This window comes from Myotis yumanensis, unplaced genomic scaffold (assembly GCF_028538775.1).
Source record: "Myotis yumanensis isolate MYYU_CA2020_CCGP unplaced genomic scaffold, mMyoYum1.0.hap1 SCAF_20, whole genome shotgun sequence".
Taxonomy (NCBI): Eukaryota; Metazoa; Chordata; class Mammalia; order Chiroptera; family Vespertilionidae; genus Myotis; species Myotis yumanensis.
Window position 1 is genome coordinate 1311429 of NW_027223771.1, and position 21805 is coordinate 1333233.

The 21805-nt window shown below is 44.8% G+C and overlaps 1 protein-coding gene across 1 annotated transcript in view; it reads left to right on the plus strand.

Moving 5' to 3' along the window:
• The window catches only part of CRTC3 (CREB regulated transcription coactivator 3), a 104527-nt gene that overhangs the window by 44010 nt on the left and 38712 nt on the right, over positions 1-21805 (plus strand). The window contains exon 3 of the mRNA XM_070400668.1: positions 18756-18875. Coding sequence (XP_070256769.1) covers positions 18756-18875 — 120 coding nt within the window. The remainder of the gene's footprint in view (positions 1-18755; positions 18876-21805) is intronic.

Here is a 21805-nt window from a genome sequence, read left to right on the forward strand (position 1 = left end):
CGTGGATCTGAGTGCATTCCTGGGCTTCGTGCGTGGGCATGGGTGTGAGCACGTCAGTGCATGGGAGTATGTGTGGTGTGCGTGCGTGGGGCATGGACGTATGTGAGTGCGTGCATGGGGCCTGCGTGCGTGGAACCTGGATGGGCGGGCGCTCTCACACATCCGGATTGATGTACATTTGTTTATACCAGTGATGGCGAACCTTTTGAGCTCGGCGTGTCAGCATTTTGAAAAACCCTAACTCAACTCTGGTGCCGTGTCACATATAGAAATTTTTTGATCTTTGCAACCATAGTAAAACAAAGACTTATATTTTTGATATTTATTTTATATATTTAAATGCCATTTAACAAAGAGAAATCAACCAAAAAAATGAGTTCATAGGTTCGCCATCACTGGTTTATATATTTCTGCTTCTCGGTCCAGTGGTCAGTTATCACATTAACCAAAATCTAAATAAGTCAGAAGCCGTTTTTCTTCAGAGTTTCTTGGCGGTTGTTGCTGAAAGGCGTTGCTGTGGCTCTGTTGTCACGGGGTCTGGAGAAGGTCTCGGGAGCTTCCGGCCGCAGGTGAGCGCCCCAGGCGTTCGTGTGGATCGAGAGGTGGCCCAAGAGCACCCCTTGCCAGGGCCTTCCGAGGACCGTCTCTGGGCGTAGGAGTTCCTCAGCTCCCTTACAGTCCCATTGGGCGACCCTCCTCTGTGGGGTCCGTTGTTGACTTGAATGTAGTCATGCGGTATTAAGGACATTGTATTTCGTGTATTAGTTTTCTATTGCTGTGTAACAAGTTACCCCAAGCTTAGTGGCTTAAAACAACGCACACTTTTATTACCCGACAATTTCTGTCGGTCAGAAGTCTGGGGCTTTTGTGGGTTCTCTGCCGGCGGGTCTCGCCAGGCTGTGCCATCCATATACCAGCTGAGGCCTGGGTGCGGGCCTCAGGCTCCCGCCAGGCTGTTGGCAGAACGTGTTTCCTGTGGCTGCACGACTGAGGAATCAGGATTTGCCAGAGGCTCCCCTCAGCTCCTTGGGCCACTGCGCTTCCTTGCCAGGTGGCCTTCTCCAGCGTGGCCACTAATGTCATGGCAGTGATTTCTTCCAGGCCAGTAAGGAAACACCCAAATAGAATCACCCCACTGCCCTAGCCTGTTGGCCAGAAGAAAGTCATGAGTCCTGCCCTTACTCAGCAGCTGGGAGCTACAGAAGCGTGAACATCAGGAAGCGGGGATCCGTGGCGGAGGCCTTGGAGTCTGCCACAATCTGCCATATGTGTGTGTGTGTGTGTGTGTGTGTGTGTGTGTGTGTGTGTATATAAATTTTCCTCATTTAGTAATTTGTATTTTGGGGGGGAGTTTTCTGCTCTGAGTTTTATGAGGCAAATGTCTTGGCCTTTTCATGGCTTCTGTTATAATTTATAGTATGTTTATAATGGCCTTCATTACTTCAAAATTTCTCAAACATTCAACCATTTTTTTAAAACCCATACTTTATTCTAATACTTCCCCACAGACAACCAGTGTTGTCATGTTTATTTATTCTTTCAGGGCTATTTTATGTAGGTGTCAGCAAATATGAATAAAGTGATTACTTTGGAATATTGATGTGAGACTTGAAATAGAGATCCCACTTTTTTCCCTCTGTGGCCAACCTATTTTTTCAATTCTCAAATAGTTTATTTTTTACATGGTTCTTTTTTTGTTTTGTTCCATTGCTGTAGCTTTTTCTCTGTCCATTTCCACATCAGTGTAGTTGCTGTAGTTTTATAATATGCTCTTTGACTTTAATTTTAGTTATTTGTGTTTAATAGATGTATATATACATTTGTGTATGTGGTTCAAGATGAAAGATAATCAAAAGACTGTGCAGAGAAAAATAATCCCTTTCATCTCTGAACTAGTCACCCAGTTCTCTTCCCCACAGACAACCAGTGTTGTCATGTTTGTTTATTCTTTCAGGCCTATTTTATGTAGGTGTCAACAAATATGAATATTATAATCCACTTGACCCCATCCTTTTACCCAGAAAGTAGGTAACCATACACGTTCTGTACCTTGCTTTTTTCATCTAGTATCTCGTGGCAATCTTTCCATATCAACTCCCAAAGAACATGCTTATTCTTGTTTTTGTTTTGAGTGCACAGTAGCCTACTGTATGGATTTATCGTAATTTATTCAACTAGTTCCTGATTGACATACATTTACTTACATACTTCTAAAAAATGTACAAACAATGTTGCAGTGAATAACCCTATGCACCTGTAATTTTATACACATGCAGGTAGAGCTGCAAGAAAAATTCTGGAAGTGGAACCGCTGGATCACTGAGTACATGCGTTCGTAGTTTTGATAGCGTCAATTCGTCTTCCGTACAAGTTGTACCAATTTCACATCCCAGCCTGCTATGTACGAAAGTTTGCCCACATCCTCCCCAACTGTGTTTATCAAACTGATCTTTGTAAGTCTTATAGGTGAAAAAATCATATTTCTATGTAGTCTTAAATTGCATTCCATTATTCTGGGTGAGGTGCATTTTTTCTCTATGTTCATGAATCATTTTTGTTGTCTTTACTGCAAACAATTTGTTCATCTCTTTTGCCCTTAATTATTTGAGGTAGTTGATCTTTTTCTTCTTGACTTTTTAGGAGCTGTTTACATATTAGAAAAAGTAGACTTTTTCTGTGATATAAGTTGGAAATATCTTCCCAATTTGCCATTTGTCTCTTGACTTACTTCATGATGAGTTTTTTTCCATGCATACATTTAATTTTTTAAAACATATTTTTATGGCTTCTTGTATTTTTGTCATGCTAAAAATTCTTTATTCTTGTAATACTGTGTGCCTTCATCTTTACATTTAAAATCTTTGATCCGTCAGGAGTTTATGCTAGTGTAAGATGTATAGTGTGGATCTGTTGTTGCTTTTTTCAGTTTGCTAAGCAGTTGTCTCAACATTGTTTATGAAATAATGACTTTCCTCCCACTACTTTAACATTCTGCTTCTGTCATGTACTAAATTCCCACATATGTTCGATTATGTTTTGGGACTTCCTATTCTCTTTTCTTGATTTATGTGTCTATTCATACAAGAGAACCACACTGTTGCAACGGATTATTACAGCTTTATATTACATTTCAAAATTCTGGCAGGGTTAATTCATTCTCATGCTTCTTTGCAGTGATTTTTCCAGGCTATTCTTGCATGTTTATTTTTCCAGATGAACTTTAAAATCAGCTTGTTAAGATTTTTTTTTAATCCTGTCATTAATGGGCTTTGTGCATCGGAGTGATGTGATCAGATCCGTGTTTTAGGAAGATTATTCTTTTTTTTTTTTTTTAAATATTTTATTGATTTTTTTACAGAGAGGAAGGGAGAGGGATAGAGAGTTAGAAACATCAATGAGAGAGAAACATGGATCAGCTGCCTCCTGCACACCCCCTATTGGGGATGTGCCCACAACCGAGGTACATGCCCTTGACCGGAATCGAACCTGGGACCTTTCAGTCCGCAGGCCGACGCTCTATCCACTGAGCCAGACCGGTTAGGGCGGAAGATTATTCTTATTGCAGTGTGGAAACTAGGTTGGAGGAAACAAGGTTTGAGACAAAAAAGATCAATTACAAAGCTGTTGGAGTAATCCTGGATGGAGTGGAGAGAGAGGGAATTGAGGGTAGTAGTGGGTTTGAGAATGTTTAGGAGGTCGGAGTGACCAGACTTGGGATGGAGTGGGTGGGGGAGGAGCGCTCAAGGATAACCCAAAACTTCCTGGGTTAAGCTTGGCTGATGTTATTCCCAGAGACGTCAAAGACATGAGATAGGGCTGCTTTGGGAGGAAGATGACAAGTTCACTTCTAAACATGTTGAGTTTGAAATGCCTGCAGGCAGTTCCTAGAGGAGTTGTGCAGCGGGCTGTTGAATATCCAAGTCTGAAGCTCGGAGAGAGATCTGGGCTGGAGATAGAGTGGCATGACAGAGCCCCGAGGAATCCCAGCATTTTAAGGACGGCCAGGAAGTGCAGGAGTCTGTAAAGCAGACTGCAGAGGACACCCAGAGAGGCAGGAGGAAAACCAGGAGGGCCTGGGGTCACTGAAGCCAAGAGAGTGACTTGTCAATGAGTTTAGATCAGTGGTTCCCAACGTGGGGCACACGCCCCACAGGGGGGCAATTTGATGTTTAAGGGGGGCAATTAGAGCATGAGTTATTAACCGTGAATTTTTTGTATTTCTTATGGTTCTAGAGGCCTCATATATAGTCTATAAATATGTATTGTGACATATTTATGCATTTCAGTTCTCTGTGACATGTTTTGAAACCTTATTTGCTACTTTTTTATATCACTTCATATTATTATTTTGTTAAACAATTTCTTAGTGATTTCTTCCTCAGTCCTTCAACTGTCCTTTTGTTCTTTTATTTTTCTCTTTCATGGATGCCATGTTCTTTGGAAACTTGTTTAGATCAAGTTAATGGCCTTTCAGGCTTCCTCCATGTGAATAGGAGTTCACTTTTTGAATAATTAGAATTACAGGTCACGGGGGGTGGAGGGGTGGGGGGGTGGGCATCAGGATGTCAGAGATGCTTAGGTGGGGCATAGCCAAAAACAGGAGGTTGGGAACCACTGATTTAGATGCTTCTGAGAGGCCAAGTACCTGAAGAGCTGAAAAAGTCCAGTTTGATTCAGTGACAAGGAAACTCCATGGGTATCTTGGGGGTAGGAATTTCACTGGCGTAGAGGCGTAGGGGACTGAGGGGTGAGTGCGCGTTGAGGAAGTGGTTGAGGCAACTCCTCCATCATGAAGCCGGGCTAGGAGGAGAATGATGCATCAAGTTATATTTCAGACTCCTCTGTGGGGGAGGGGTGACTGTAGTTAAATGGAGAGGGCACAAGACTTGTGATCCTAGACTTTTAGGACCAAGAAATACTGAGATGGATATAGAGCTAGGAGATACTGGCCAACATGAACTGCCAAGAAGAGAGTAATCCAATTATAGTGTTGGTGTATGTTCTCTGACAGTTTTTAAAAAAAAAAATATTTTTATTGATTTCAAAGAGGAGATTAGAGGGAGAGAGCGATGGAAACATCAATGATGAGAGGGAATCATTGATCGGCTGCCTCCTGCACAGCCCACACTGGGAATGGAGCCTGCAACCCTGGCATATGTCCTGACCGGGAATCGAACTGGTGATCTCTTGGTTCCTGACGCTCAGCCGCTGAGCCACACCTGGCTGGGCAGTGACTTATAATTTTATTGAGTTTTCTAGTATTTTTGTTTGGCTCTTTTTATATTTTGAGGTTTTAGAGAAAACTAAGAAATTGAAATCAGTTTTAGAAACTTAATGGAAATTAAATTTAAAAGTAAGGTTCAGACTGTATTAGTATGCTACCGTTTGTGTAAAAAAGGAGGCGAAGTAATATATATATTTATATTTGCTGTGTGTGCATAACTAGGATTTGGAAGGAGACACAAGAAACTAACCTGGTTACCCATTGGGAGGCGGAAGCTAGATAGAAGGGAGACAGGAGTTTGAGGTTGCCTTTTCACTGTCCATCTTTATATTTTTTACTTAAGAATGAAAATGTGTTACTTTTAAAAATAATTTGATCTAAGCTGGTTGGTTATCTTTAAAAATAATGGTTTCGACAGACCCTGAATTTTCTTAGTCACCGATGGCTCTGAGTGTCTGGTTTCTCGGTTCTTCTGCGTCTGCGAACCACTATGAAGTACACTTTGGCTTTGTAATGGTGAGATGTGAGTGTGTGTCTTTTCTCCCTCCTTCTTCCTTCCCCAGCAGCCCTGGGGAAGTGGACAGCCCTGGATCTTGGGTCAGAGAAGGGGACTATGGCATGTCCTGGGCCCGCTAGTCACAGCCTGACCTAGTGGGCCTTTAGTTCTGCACCCAATTTCACTGTGGGGGTGAGGGGGCGGGGGTTCCCCACACCAACAAGCAGTTCTCCAACAATTCAACTCCGTTCTGACACTATCTACCAGGAAATGGCATCAGATTCCACAGATGAAGGGCCCAGTCCTACGCATACTTCAGATGCCAGGCTCAAGTTCATGTCCCCAGGTTATCCACATCTTCTGTCCGACTTGGCTGCAACTGGAGGTTCCCATGACCCTCCCTTGATTCAGTACATTGGCTGTAAGAGTTCACGGAACTAAGGGAAACACTTATGTTTCCCAGGGTGTTATAAAAAGATAGAATAACGGATACAGATGAGCATGCAGGTGAAGACATGCATATGTAGGGGACGGTTTGTGGGAAGGGACAGGAGCTTCCCTACCCTCTCCAAGAGCTCCATTCGCCCCATATCTCTCTGTTGAACCCTATCCTCTTGGGGTTATGGAGGCTTCATTGCATAGGCACCATGGATTCAATCAGAACTCCTCAAAGGAGGGCCTGGCTCAGCATAGCTGAGTAGTTGGTTTTGTCTCCCCAACTGTAGGCAGAGATGGGCACTTGCAGATTTTTAAAAAAGGCTTCCTCCTTCTGAGTCCTGCCAGACGTACCATTTGGTTGACAAAAGGAATGCCAAACCGACTTTACCTGGAGTCTCCACACAAGCAACCAGACTCACTTGCAGTTTTAAGTCAAAAGGAGAACCTTTTCTTCCACTTTTGGTAGATTGCTTCCTCCTGGAAGAGAATGATCTTACAGTAATGAATTTTTAGAAACCTCTCGTCTGGGCAATTCCCCCAAGGACGTTTCCAGATCAGCCTAAGGGAAAAACCAGAAGCAGGGCTGCATGACAAGGGAGTGGCCGGCCTGGGAAAGCAGTGGTTCCCATCTCCCGTGGCCCTGGGTGGCCCTGGGTGAGGATGCTGCGCAGTCGCTTGGCTGACCGGGAAGGGCGTTCTTCACTCTTGTGACTGTCTGAATCCAGACGGACGACACTGTGTGTGCTCTTCATCAGCAAGGAGCCAGATGAAAAAGTACCCGAGGCTCTTTTAAAGCAAAAACAGGATGTACTTTTTTTTTTTTTACTCAATATGCTTTATTTAGAATTGCCATGTGCTCTTATATCTAACTAAATATTCCAGATTATTTTATTCCCTCCAGAACATTTTCTCCTATGATACTTTTCTAGTTCCTTTGTGAAATTAGGTATTTATTTGTCCTGTAAAGTCATGTAGACAAAAGCATTTTAATATTTTTGCTGGCTGTATGATAGAAAACTTAGCCTTCATCCTTTTTTTCCTCTCTATAGAAGTTATTGGGTTAAAGCTAAAACAAAACAAAACAAAAAAACAACCCAAACCCCACACCCTTAACTTATTAGTGTCATAATTTTATTTATAAAAATATTAAACTTTTTACCTAGAAATTTAAAGTATACCCAAAAGTAGAGAATAGAATAATGAACCCCTTTATACTTATTACCAGTTTCAATAATTTTTACCAATTTAATTTACCAGAGATATAATTGACATATAACATTGTATTAGTTTAAGGCAGCGGTTCTCAACCTGTGGACCGCGACCCCTTTGGGGGTTGAACGACCCTTTCACAGGGGTCGCCTAAGACCATCGGAAAACACATATATAATTACATATTGTTTTTGTGATTAATCACATGCTTTCATTATGTTCAATTTGTAACAATGAAATTGGGGGTCACCACAACATGAGGAACTGTATTAAAGGGTCTCGGCATTAGGAAGGTTGAGAACCACTGGTTTAAGTTGTACAACATAATGATTTGCTGCATGTATATACAGTTAGCCCTTGGACAACGTGGGGTATGGGGTACCAACCCCCATGTAGTCGAAAATCTATGAATAACTTTTGATTTCCAAAAAGCTTAAGTTCTCCCTCTGTGTCCATGGTGGATTGGTTTCAAGCATCCTTGGATACCCAAGTCCAAGGATGCTCAAGTCCCCTATGTAAAACAGCGTAGATCCATGCATACAATCAGCCCTCTGCACCCACAGACTCCCAACTGTGGATCAAAAACAGTACAGGTATTTATTTTTTAAAATGTGTGTATTCGTGGACCCGTGCATTCAAACCTGTGTTCTTCAAGTGTCAATTGTATTGCAAAATGATAACCATAGTAAGTCTAGTTAATATCCGTCACCTCACATACTAGTAGTTATAAATGTTGTTTCTTGGAATGAGAACTTTTAGGATCTTCTCTTTTAGCCACTTTCAAATATATAATACAGTATTGTTAACTTTAGTCTCCATCCCTAGAACTTACTTATCTTAAAACGGGAAGTATTTTGTGTGTTTTTAAAAAATATATTTTTATTGATTTCAGAGAGGAAGGGAGAGGGAGAGAGAGATAGAAACATCAATGATGGGAGAGAATCATTTATCGGCTGCCTCCTTCACGCCCCCTGCTGGGGATTGAGCCTGCAACGTGAGCACGTACTCTTGACTGGAATTGAACCCGGAACTCTTCAGTCTGCAGGCCGATGCTCTATCCCCCGAGCCAAACCAGCGAGGGCTAAACGGAAAGTTTGTACTTCTTGGCCACCTTCACCCATCCCCCCAATAAATTTCAACATTTTAAAATTTTGTTCCATCTATTCCCCCCCCCCCCACCCTTTTTTTAAAATCCAACTCACAGATCTCTTGTAAACCCAGCGAGGATCTTACGAAGGATCTTACCAAGTTCAGTCGCAGTGGTGGGTCTGGTATGACTCAGATTGCAGCAAGACTGGAAGGAGGGGGAAGGGTGGTCAGTGCCAACAAGTGACTCTGTCTTAAGTCCATTTCCTGTGGAGGAAGAGGCAGGTGATGGGCTGAAACTAGGGATCAGGCACTTCGGCTCCTTTCCTACTTGACCTAAACCACGTACTTGACCGTTCTGACCTCTGAGGACACCTTTGGCCTTACTCTATTGGACAGTTGCTTTCCTGTTTAACCTGCCTCTAGGCCAGGCGACTTCTGCCTGTCACTGCTAAAGTCCTAGCGCACAAAAAACACCTCTTCCCTTTACAGTCTCTTTCCTTTATCGGTCATCACCATGAGAAGCAAACCAGCTCTTCTGGAGCAGTGGTTCTCAACCTTCCTAATGCCGCGACCCTTTCATACAGTTCCTCACGTTGTGGTGACCCCCAACCTTAAAATTATTTTCGTTGCTACTTCATCACTGTCATTTTGCTACTGTCATGAATCGTCATGTAAATATCTGCTATGCAGGATGTATTTTCATTGTTACAAATTGAACAGAGTTAAAGCATAGTGATTAATCACAAAAACAATATGTGATTATATATGTCTTCCGATGGTCTTAGGCAACCCCTGTGAAAGGGTCGTTCGGTCCCCAAAGGGGTCGCGACCCACAGGTTGAGAACCGCTGTTCTGGAGGAAAGAAATGGACAGACCTCATTTACCCTCAGCTGGCTTCTCTAGTCATGATTTATTAGTAGAGTTAAAAGGGGAACTGCACTCAACCTCAACAGAAGGCCTTTCTCTCCACAGGAACACAGCGCACAGGCAGGAAGGTGGGGGTGGGGGATGGGCAATTAAAACTTCTACGTCTTTTGGGGCTTGTGTGGCACTTTCTGGAAAGCCAGTAATAGGCTTTTTTTTTTTTTAATTGATTTAGAGAGAGAAAGGGAACCATTGACTCATTGTTCCACTCATGCATTCATTGGCTGATTCTTGTATGTGACCAGGGATTGAACCTGCAACCTTGGCGTATCCAGACAGCCTTCTAACCAACCGACTTACCTGCCAGGGCAGCAGTAATAGATTTTTAAAGGCTTGGTGTCTACATTAACCCCTGCCATGCCCACACCCATCCCTGAGGATTTGAAGTTGAAATTCTTCATTTTATTATGAAAAAGTTTAGCTATCCACCAATTTCAGTAATTATCAATATTTTTTCATTTAAGCTTTTTTTTAAATCAATATTTTATTGATTTTTTTTGCAGAGAGGAAGGGAGAGGGATAGAGAGTTAGAAACGTTGATGAGAGAGAGAAACATCGATCAGCTGCCTCCTGCACACCACCTACTGGGGATGTGCCTGCAACCAAGATACATGCTCTTGACTGGAATCGAACCTGGGACCCTTCAGTCCGCAGGCCGACACTCCATCCACTGAGCCATACCGGTTAGGGCTCATTTAAACTTTTTGATCATGCATTCAAGAGTTTTGTATACCCAATCTGGGTATGTTTGTTTATAAATTACATACACGTACCACTCTACTATTACGTGGTATACACAAAAAACAGGAAACTAGTCCTAACTGGTTTAGTTCAGTGGCTAGAGCATCCACCTGCGGAGTGAAGGGTCCCAGGTTCGATTCTGGTCAAGGAATTGTACCTTGGTTGTGGGCACATCCCCGGTAGGGGGTGTGCAGGAGGCAGCTGATCGATGTTTCTCTCTCACCGATGTTTCTAACTCTCTATTCCTCTCCCTTCCTCTCTGTAAAAAATCAATAAAATATATTTTTTAAAAAACAAAACAGGAAATTAAGTGGAAACAGCTTCTCACGTCGTCTTGCCCTCTTCACATCCTGTGTACCCCCTGGGGGCACATGCACTGTTTGCAGTCCAGTGATTTAGAAACATAATAATTTACCAAACGTGTATTGGAACCTGCTGTCCCAGACGCTGCAGGTGCTGAGAGAGACAGTGCTGGGCATGGGCGTGGTGACAGGTCCCCCGCTGCAGCCCGTGGGCCAGTAGGATGTCATAGTGACCTCTCCTGGGGAGAAGCATTTTCGAGCCCTGCCTGGGACAGGGACTTTCTCATCTGCCTTTTACTGAACAGGAGCCCCAGCATAAACCCTAGACCAGCCGTGGGCAAACTTTTTGACTCGAGGGCCACAATGGGTTCTTAAACTGGACCGGAGGGCCGGAACAAAAGCATGGATGGAGTGTTTGTGTGAACTAATATAAATTCAAAGTAAACATCATTACATAAAAGGGTACGGTCTTTTTTTTTTTTAGTTTTATTCATTTCAAACGGGCCGGATCCGGCCCGCGGGCCGTAGTTTGCCCATGGCTGCCCTAGACCCTGTATCCTCAGCATGTTTTTTATAGTTTGTTGTTTTTTTCTTATTTTGACAGATGAGTTAACCTGGACCTCTGAGACCATTTTGATTGCGTTGATTTTGTGTGTGTGTGTGTAGGGATATTTGCTGCCTTAAAAAAACGCAAAACATTTTGTCTATTGTTTTTTAAAGTAATATTTTAGCTTAGTTTGTCTTATTAACTTTACTTCCCTTTTACCTTTCAATTTAAAGTAAGGGCTTGGACTGGGCAACACAAGGGACGTGGTGACAGGTTAGTTCTCAAGTCGGAAGATTGGGTGCCAGCATCTCCTCTGGTCTGCTCTGCTCTTTCCAGCCCCTTCATCCTTCCAGCCCCTTCATCCTTCCAGCAGGGCTCATTTGGCCCTTCGGAGAAGACTGCACCCCAGTTCAGTTGGTCAAAAAAGGCATAGTCTCCAAGCTTCAAAACAAAACAAACAACAAACCATTGGCCCCTGCCTTGCAGCTCAGTTGGTTAGAGCGTCATTCCGATAGGCCCATGTTGCGGGTTCGATCCCCGATCAGGGCACATACAAGAATCAAGCAATGAATGCATCGATAAGTGGAACAACGAATCAATGTTTCTCTCTCTCCCTTCATCCCCCCCCCCCCCTTCTCTCCCTCTCTCTCTCTCAAATTAATAAATTAAAAACAGCCCAACCGGTTTGGCTCAGTGGATAGAGCGTCGACCTGCGGACTCAAGGGTCCCAGGTTCGATTCCGGTCAAGGGCATGTACCTTGGTTGCGGGCACGTCCCCACTGGGGGGCGTGCAAGAGGCAGCTGGTAGATCTCTCTCATCGATGTTTCTAACTCTCTGTCCCTCTCCCTTCTTCTCTGTAAAAAATCAATAAAATATTTAAAAAAAAAAAAATAAATTAAAAACAAAACAACCACCCACCCAGGTGATTCATTGGCTCTGAGGCTTCAATTCCCCTGCAAGACTGGACGAAGACGAGCCCCAAGATAGTGTAGCCCTTGCAGACTGTGGGGAGGAAAACCTTGCCTTGTTCCCAGAAGTTAGGAGCCTTACGGGAGTTTTGTGAACTGAAGACCTCGCCCTCTGGCCTGTGTAAATAAGCACCGTCTCCTGCCCAGGTCTGACACCGCAGAGGGCAAAGGAAGAGGGTGGGGACCCGCAGGCAGGGAGGGCTGGCAGGGCTCCGGAGGCCTGACCCTGGTTTTGTAAAATATTTTGACTTTATCTTTAAGGTGTTTTATTTTTTTTTTTTTTTATGGCGATAAAATACAGTCTCTCCCCAAGCTATGAAATCCATTCATTCTACTCAATTCATAAGGTAGCATTAAACGGTCCTTTTAACCTCAAGGCAGTGAGTTAATGGCCTCTTCTTTGTTGTGGGCAGGTCTCAGGACTCCCTCCCGTCATCATGAAAACCAAAGGAGGTACTGGCTGTGGCTGGAATGATCTCCAGCTGGGTTCCCTCGTGAGGCACAGTTGTCTCTTTGTGAGACCGGCTGACCCTTTTTGAAAGAGAGGGCCTCTGATGTCCCCCAGGAACTAGAGCCTGCATGCAAGTAAAGTGCCCTGTGAACCCAGGCGCCTGCCTGCCTTCCTACACCTCCCCCAGGAGAAGTGTATTCAGCACTAGGGGCTGGTCTTTCATGCGCTTACCGAGATCTAAGGAGTAAAATTCAGAACTAAACCACCATCACGGGCCCGCAGGAGAGCCTGCAGAGCAAAAGAGTGTGCGTGAGACCTCAGGCCCAAGCATTAGCTCACTCCATCTAGCACCTTCCTGAGCTGTTCAGTTCTCAGCCATCTCCTATGCCACCTGAATGTTACCGGAGAGAGGGAAGCAGACGTGGACTCAGATATAGACAGGAATTGAGAATGACACCCAAGGCTGAAGGCGCACCCGTTGCTTGAGACGGCGTTCTCATGGCAGAAGGGAGAGTATGAGAATTTTATTTGACAAGACGTACATCGCGTTTGCTCATGAGCCATGGGCTAAAGAAAGTCACAGGCCCTGCCAGCGTTCTTTTCAGCCTTTCTTCCCAGGCTGCAGCTTTCACAGATGACCTGGCGTGGGCAGCAGGTGGATGTCTAGCTGAGGTCTCCGACCCTTGGGGGAGACTTTTGGGGAGGCCCCTAGCGTTCATGCTACCCTTGCTGTCCACAAAAGGAGTCTAGGGCGGCCTCACCTCTAAGTGCTTCCAGTGTCAACCACCTGGACCTCTATCCTTCTAATGCCCAGTGTATTGGTCAGCTCAGGCTGCCCTAACAGTCCCATGGCTGGGGGACTTCACTTTATTTTCTCATAGTTCTGGAAGCTAGAAGTCCAAAAACCAAGGTGTTGGCGGAGTTGGTTTCTGGTGAGGACTCTTCCCGACTTGTAAATAGCCACCTTGCTGTGTCCTTACATGGCCTTCCCTCTGGTGTCACTTCCTCATTTGTTTTGTTTTGTTTGTTAATCCTCACCCGAGGATATTTTTCTGTTGATCTTTTTGAGAGAGTGGAAGAGAGAGGGAAAGACAGAAACATCCGATTGGTTAGTTGCCTCCCACAGGCATCCTGACCAGGGTTTGGCTGGGGAGGAGCCTACAACCAAGGTACTTGCCCTCGACCGGAATCGAACCTTGGACGCTTTGGTCCACAGGCCAACGCTCTATCCACTGAGCCAAACTGGCTAGGGCTGGTGTCACTTTCTCTTAATAAGGACACTGGTCCCATTGGATTAGAATGCGTCCTTAGGACCTCACTTCGACCTCAGATACCTCCTTAGAGGCCTCATATCCAAATACATTGCAGCTTAGAGCTTCAACCCATGGGTGTTGGAGGGTACAAATCGGTCCATTAACATCCAGGATCCCTGGGAGAAGGCAGCGTTTGCAGTACATACTTTAGTGTTCTCAGCAAGCCTGCAAGGAAATTATCAGCAGCATTATTTCCACTTTACGGATAAGGAAGATGAAGTAACTTCTCAGTAAGTGGAGGACCCTGGACTGGAACTGCTTTGGTTCCAAATCACATGTTTTTGAACTGCAGCACAGAATGTGGGCCTCATAAGCATGGGAAATGAAATGCTGGCTTAATAGCTGTAAGGGTTATGTAACATATGGAATATTTTTTGTAAAATGACGTTAAGTACAAAAAGAGATCGCAAAAATATATGTTCTCTGTGGGAACAACCATGTAAAAACTATAGATAAAAAACTCAGGCTAGCCCTAACCGGTTTGGCTCCGTGGATAGAGCGTCGGCCTGCGGACTGAAGGGTCCCGGGTTCGATTCTGGTCAAGGGCATGTACCTTGGTTGCGGGCACATCCCCAGTAGGGGGTGTGCAGGAGGCAGCTGATTGATGTTTCCCTCTCATCGATGTTTCTAACTCTCTATCCCTCTCCCTTCCTCTCTGTAAAAAATCAATAAAATATATTTAAAACAACAACAACAAAAAACTATGGATAAAAAAGCCCAATCAGCATGGCTCAGTGGTTGAGCGTCGAGCTATGAACTATGAATCAGGAGGTCACTGTTCGATTCCCTGTCAGGGCACATGCCCGGGTTGCGGGCTCGATCCCCAGTGTGGGGTGTGCAGGAGGCAGCCAATCAATGATTCTCTCTCATCATTGATGTTTCTGTCTCTCCCTCTCCCTTCCTCCCTGAAATCAATAAAAATATATATTACAGTAAAAAACAACAACAAAAACTATGGATAAAATTTGAAAAGGAACAGAAAAAATGGAGTACAGGGTGGGGCAAAAGTAGGTTTATAGTTGTTCATACAGGAAATAATACAATCACTCATAAATAGTAATACAAGAATAAGCTCTGCTTCATGTTCTCATAACTGTAAACCTACTTTTGTCTCACCTTGTACTTGGTCTTCAGGGTCGCAGGGTTTTCTCTCTCTCTTTTTTTTTTTTTTTAACTTGACTTAAGAAATGTACTTTCCAATAACAGAATTTTAGCTCTAGCAAGCAAGACAAGTTAGAAGTCGGTGGAAATGGAGAATCATGTGTCTGTTTGTCACTAGCTTTTTGGGGTCCCAAACACCATAGTGCTTGATGGGCTCCTTCCCTCTGAAACCGCCTTCAGCCCCCAGCTTCCCTGACTGGACAACTGCTCTACTCGTTTGATGCGCAAGGCAGGTCCCTGTGTATTGAGAAGGCCAAAGCCACAAATAGTTTGGAAGATCAGCTGCTGTGGGGGCAGAGAATTGAAGCTGGGCCCCACTGAGGAAGAAAAGAAAATATCATATGTAAGCACAGACTACTGCCCCCAAACTGAGTCCAAGCAGTACAGGATTTGGGCCAGCAAGGATAATGCATAAAGGGAAAGTGTAGTAGGAGATCTAGAAGACTTTTCAAGAACTTTCGAAAGACCCTCAGCCGCTGCAGCCTGGCCTCTGGAAGCCCAGCATAGTCATAGTTGTGCTCGAAGACTCCTAGGTGAAAATGCTATTTTCAAGTACATTTAACGTTGCTATAGTGAAAATATGATTTTTATTTTTTTATTGATTTCAGAAAGGAAAGGAGAAGGAGCGAAAGATAGAAACCTCAATGATGAGAGAGAATCATTGACTGGTTGCCTCCTGCACGCCCCATGCTGGGGATCGGGCCCGCAACCCGGGCATGTGTTCTTGACCGGGAATCGAACCATCACCTCCTGGTTCATAGGTCGACACTCAACCACTGAGCCACGCCAGTCGGATTTTTAAAAAACTTTTAAAAATGTATTGATTTTTAGAGAGAAAGAGAAGAAGGGAGAGAAACATCTATTTGTTGTTTCCCTTATTTATGCATTCATTGGTTGATTGTTGTATGTGCCCTGGCGAGGGATCGAACCCACAACCTTGGCGTATTGGGATGATGCTACCTGGCCAGGGCCTATGTGATTGTCTTACCTGAGAACCTTCTACTTGTCTTTTATCCTGGAACAGTCATCTGTCTCTTACAATCGCTTCTATTTTACAAACAAGTTCTGATATGAAGTGTGTTGTGGTGCGATGCATCCTCTTGGTCAACAAAGGTGTTTCTCAGCGTCATTCACATCCAGCTTACCTGTCAGAATGAGTATTTTTCTTCCAGGCCCAGAAGTTGTTCTTCAGTAAGACCTCTTTATTTTAGGAGTTAATAGATTTAGATTGTAAAACAGATGGAAACAAACTAAATGAGCCCAGACATTTTATCAGCCCAGTCAGGAGAAATTCCCAAATCCAATATGAGAAAATCCATATGTTTAATCAAGAAAAATGAGCCATCAATTCTCAGCTAAAGGAAGTTCCCTATATAAACATATTCCAGGCCTGGCCGGTGTGGCTCAGTTAGTTGGAGCAGCATCCTGTACACCAAAACGTCAAGGTTTGATTCCCAGTCAAGGCACATACTCAGGCTGCAGGTTCAATCCCCAGGCGGGGCACGTGGAGGAGGCATGATCTTAGGTGAAGATTAAAAAACCACCACAGGGTGTCCCCCCAAATGTATACACATTTTGAATGATTATCAAGACAGTGTTTATGAAAATACATTTCATTTTCAAAATGTAGTAGAGCCGAAACCGGTTTGGCTCAGTGGATAGAGCGTCGGCCTGCAGACTGAAGGGTCCCAGGTTCGATTCCGGTCAGGGGCATGTGCCTGGGTTGCGGGCACATCCCCAGTGGGAGATGTGCAGGAGGCAGCTCTTCAATGTTTCTAACTCTCTATCTCTCTCCCTTCCTCTCTGTGGAAAAATCAATAAAATATATTTTTAAAAAAATGTAGTAGAATCTACAGACATTGTATGTACATTTTTTGAGGACACAGAATGTTGGTCTCACAGGACTCCTTTCATAGTAAGCAAGCTATTTTGCATACTCAATTTCACTAAAAGTCTGTTTTTACATATTTCATAAACATTCATCTCTGTGTATGCAGTGTGCATACACATCACCTCATTATGTGAGCTATAATGGTTCAGCCTGGGGTTCATTCTCTGACAACCAAAAATGTGCTTTATGCTGCCATTCTCAAAAATGTTAAGAATATGCCCCAGGCACCCTTAACAAAGTATTTTGGATCTAATGACCATGGGTTTATCTTGAATGTCTTTATCCTTTCATTCATGCCTTTTGGGAATCATGAGTTGCAAATTTTCCACTTGTATTTAGATAGTATTCTTTTTTCTCTTCTTACCCGAAGCTACAAACTCAAATATCTAACACGAGTCAGTAAAGCACAAGAGCGGGCTTCCTGCTTACAGAGAGCAGCTACAGTGGGGCCTTGACTTACGAGTTTAATTCGTTCCGTGACGGAGCTCATAACTCAAATTACTCGTATGTCAAATCAATTTTCACCATTACAATAAATTGAATGCTGGGCTGATGTTGTGGCGTTCACTGTGACGTTCGCTGCGCCAACTAGCGGTGGGGTATCTGAAGCTGGCTCGTAACCCGAATTTTAGCTCGCAACTCAAAGCAAAAAAATCGGCCGAGAGATGGCTCGTATCTCGAAAAACCTGTTAGTCGGGACACTCGTAAGTCAAGGCCCCACTGTACTTTGTTCCAGCCCATTATTGCCGCGTGGGATCCGTGTGGCCAAGATGTTCTGATTTTCCTAGAAGCTCCTAAGTCTGAATTTTTAATATTGTCAATTCAATCAAAATTATAAAGTCACTGTGCAGAATAAATAGTCCCCAGTCTGTAGCTGTTCCATTTTATTTATTTGTTTTCCCTCTAAGGACATGCTTAGAGAGAGGAAGGTACACACACACACATACACACACACACACACATCGATGTGAGAAAGAAACATCAATTGGTTGCCTTCCATCCCTACCGGTAATTAAACCTGCAACCCAGCAATGTGCCCTGAGCAGGAATCGAACCAGCGGCCTTTGGGTGCACAGGACGACGCTCAGCCCACTGAGCCGCTCCAGCCGGGCCCATTTTATTTCTGTTACTGTATCTGTATTCCTGGGCACTGGATACTGCAGGTATCCAGCTTATTTCTGTCTTAAATTTCACATTTGTCACATCTCAGGTGTACTTCCTCGCTTCTGGGATTTGATGTCTGAACCCATAGCCCCCTGATTCTTCACCTCCTAACTGCGACAACGTATCTATGTATATAAAAGCCAAAGCGACCATTGCGACCAGTTGACTGGTTGGTGTGATGACGCACTGACCGCTAGGGGGCAGACATTCAACACAGGAGCTTCCCCCTGGTGGTCAGTGCACTCCCACAGCCAATCTCCCTCGGTCCATCATCCAGCCAGCCAGTCCCGATATGCTCCGATCAGCCCCAATCGCCCCGCTCGCCGGCCAGGCCAAGGGACCCCACCTGTGCACGAATTCGTGCACCAGGCCTCTAGTATTAACATATTATTTTTTCACCTCTATCTTCATACACTAAAGATTATTTTTTAAAATATGTTTTTATTGATTACAGAGAGGAAGGGAAAAGGTTAGAGAGATAGAAACATCGATGAGGGAATATCATTGATCGGCTGCCTCCTGCACGCCCCACACTGGGGATCAAGCCCGAAACCTGGGTATGTGCCCTGACCGGGAACCGAACCGTGACCTTCTGGTTCATAGGTCAATGCTCAACTATTGAGCCACGCTGTCCGGACAAGACTACTTTTACTTATTCTGCAACTATATAGAAACAGCTTCGTGTGCTACGTTACTTTCTTTACCTTGACTCAGGTAAAGTCATAGCGTAAAATTATAAAAGCACTCTTTCCCTTTGTTTTGTTACTTGTTGTTGTTCCTGGGAGTGAGTGGCAGTTTCATGGTCACAGGCCAACCTTCTCCCCTTCTCTTTGCAGCCGTCCTTTCATCAGGCCGATAACGTGCGGGGCACCCGCCACCACGGGCTGGTGGAGAGGCCGTCGAGGACCCGCTTCCACCCCCTCCACCGACGGCCTGGAGACAAGCCTGGGCGGCAAATATCCTTTCTCACTGTCTAAGGAGCGTATACATTTTGAAATGTTTGGGAGGTTTTCAGGATTTATCTTCCCTGCAATTCCTCTTTGGCCTCAAAATCTTCGTTTTATCTGATGAATGGAGGCAATGAAAGTAAGTAACTTGGAACCTGGAAACACCTCTGCGCCATTGGGAAGGTTGTTACAGGTGTTTACCACAGCGTCAGTAAGGTTCTGTTTCATGGAGTAACTGGACATCAGCATGGAATGCAGCCTCATTGCAAGGCTTTCTTTGCATTTTCTGGAGAAATGAGTAACGTCAGAGTTAAACCTGACTTTGAACCGGCTTTGAGAGAATCTGATTCAGTTATCTCGCTGAAACAGATATGTGATTTAGTTTTATTTATGTTGACCTGCTGTTAGAATTTACAGACAAAATTGCATAGGCTTTTCTATTTATGGACTTTCAAATTCAGTAAAGAACAACTGAAATAGATAGCCAGTATTTAGGAAAATTCCTGTACGGTCATGCACACCCCTAGGCCCCTGGTGGGCAAAGTGCGGCTCGCGAGCCACATGCGGCTCTTTGGCCCCTTGAGTGTGGCTCTTCCACAAAATACCACGTGCGGGCGCGCACGTACAGTGCGATTGAAACTTCGTGGCCAATGCGCAGAAGTCGGTGTTTTGTGGAAGAGCCACACTCAAGGGGCCAAAGAGCCGCATGTGGCTCGCGAGCCACAGTTTGCCGACCACTGGCCTAGGCTGTTAAGGAGGAATAAAGAGGTTGTGATCTCACCTGACAGTTTTATTTGACCGGTCCTTATCAGGGGCTGGAGCTGGCGTGCCGATGGGCAGCCAGCATTGGGCGGAGGGCTCTGGGGGCACAGAGCCGAGCTGGACTTTGTGGCCAGGACATAGAATGAGCATGTCAGGGGGGCCTTGCTCTCCCTTCACTCCTCACACCGAGGTAGAGGAAGGCGCAGAGGCGGGGTCAGTCTGACTGCAGAGCCGAATTCCTGGCAGTGATGGTAGAATTGGCTCCAGAAGCCTAAAAACCAGGAAGTGGGGGGAAGGGCACTCATGTTTACTGAGCACCTACCCATGCCAGGCACTGTACTGGGCAGTTTATATGTCACTTATCCTCAAGACTTACTGAGTCGTTTGTTTTTTTAACCCCCATTTTCCACTCAGGAAACTGGATGCCAGAGGTACTGGCCTAAGATTCCACTGCTGAGGTTGGAGGGACCCGGATTCAGCCCAGGTCAGGCTGACTCCCAGCCTGGGCCCCTCCCTGTACCACACGCATCCACTGGCTCATGACCAGGACCAGACGCAGGGCAGGCCCTGTCGGCGAATTGCAGGTGCACAGGCTGCTTTCCTTGCCCTCAGGCTCCTGGCAGGTTTCCATCTATTCAGAGCAAAGGATGTTCCCCAGGGAACAGTTATTGCTCCCTCTCTCCTGCCCCCAGGGACATGCATGGCATTGGGTCCACTGAGATACTCTGACTCCTACTTTTGTTTTTTTGTTATTTTTTAAAGGCGTTATTTTATTTATTTTTTAATCCTCACCCGAGGATATTTTTCCATTGATTTTTAGTGAGAGAGTGGAAGAGAGAGGGAAAGACAGAAATATCGATGCCAGAGGAACATATCGATTGGTTGCCACCTGCATGCGCCCCGACCAGGGCCTGGGCCAGGGAGGAGCCCACAACCGAGGCACGTGCCCTTGACCAGAATCGAACCTGGGACCCTTTGGTCCACAGGCCGGTGCTCTATCCACTGAGCTAAACTGGCTCGGGCCTGACTCCTAGTTTTGTATGATATGTGGCCATTATTAGGGAAAGTGAAGATGACAACTGATGTTGAGAATCCCTTTCTGGAATGTGTAATAAGTTTTACATAGAATGCAGGAGGGAAAGGAGAATGGAGGCAGTTCTTCAGCTAATTCACACAGGTGTGGGTGGAGCAGTACGTCAAACCATTGTCCAGATCACTTGGAATTTTCAAGCAAAAGCCTCTGAGTGTTTCTTCGCTTGATTTAACAATATATCTTTTTCTGATTTCTCAATTTCCTCTTTCCATGTAGGTGCTCTCTCTAAATATCCTGAGTGTGTGTGCGGGTGTGTAGTTATCTCAGATCCTTTTTGCAGCAAGTATAGTCTAAATATATACACATGCTCACAGCTCTTATAACCAAAGGAATAAGTTAGAAGAGGAGGGGGTTGAAGAAAAGCCACAGAGAGGAATGTTCATTCACCCATTGATTTAAGTATATGCTAGTGTCAGGCACCATTGTAGACATTGCTGATATTATGTAAAAAATGCTATGGTCCCCCCCTAACCAGTTTGGTTCAGTGGATAGAGCGTCCGGCCTACAGACCGAAGGGTCCTGGGTTCGATTCTGGTCAAGAGCCCGTACCTCAGTTATAGGCTCCTCTCTGGCCGGGGCCCCAGTTGGGGGCATGTGGGAGGCAAGCAATTGATGTGTTTCTCTCACATTGATGTTTCTCTCTGTCTTTCCCTCTCTCTTCCACTCTCTAAACATCAATGGAAAAATATCCTCGGGTGAGGATTAAAAAATAAATAAAAATAAAAAATAATATGGTCCCTACCCTCAAATTGCTGATAGTTCAGTGCGAGAGGCGGCTAGGCAAGGACGTGTCACAACACAGTGCGGTGAGCTAGAGTGAGGCAGCTCGGGCTGTGCGAGCTCGTAGGGGCAGCCTGAACCAGTCTTGGGGGGATGGAGAAGGCATCCTGAAGGAAAGTCTGAGGCTTGAAGGATAAAAAAGAAGTAAGAGGATAATGTGTTCATGTATCCGACAGTTAGTTACAGAGCGGCTTCTCTGTGCAAGGCACTGTTCTAAGCACAGGACTCAGTGGTGAATAGACAGACGTGCCCCTGCCTTCTTGGGTGTACTGTCCTGTGGGAGATGACAGACAGCAAACAGGCA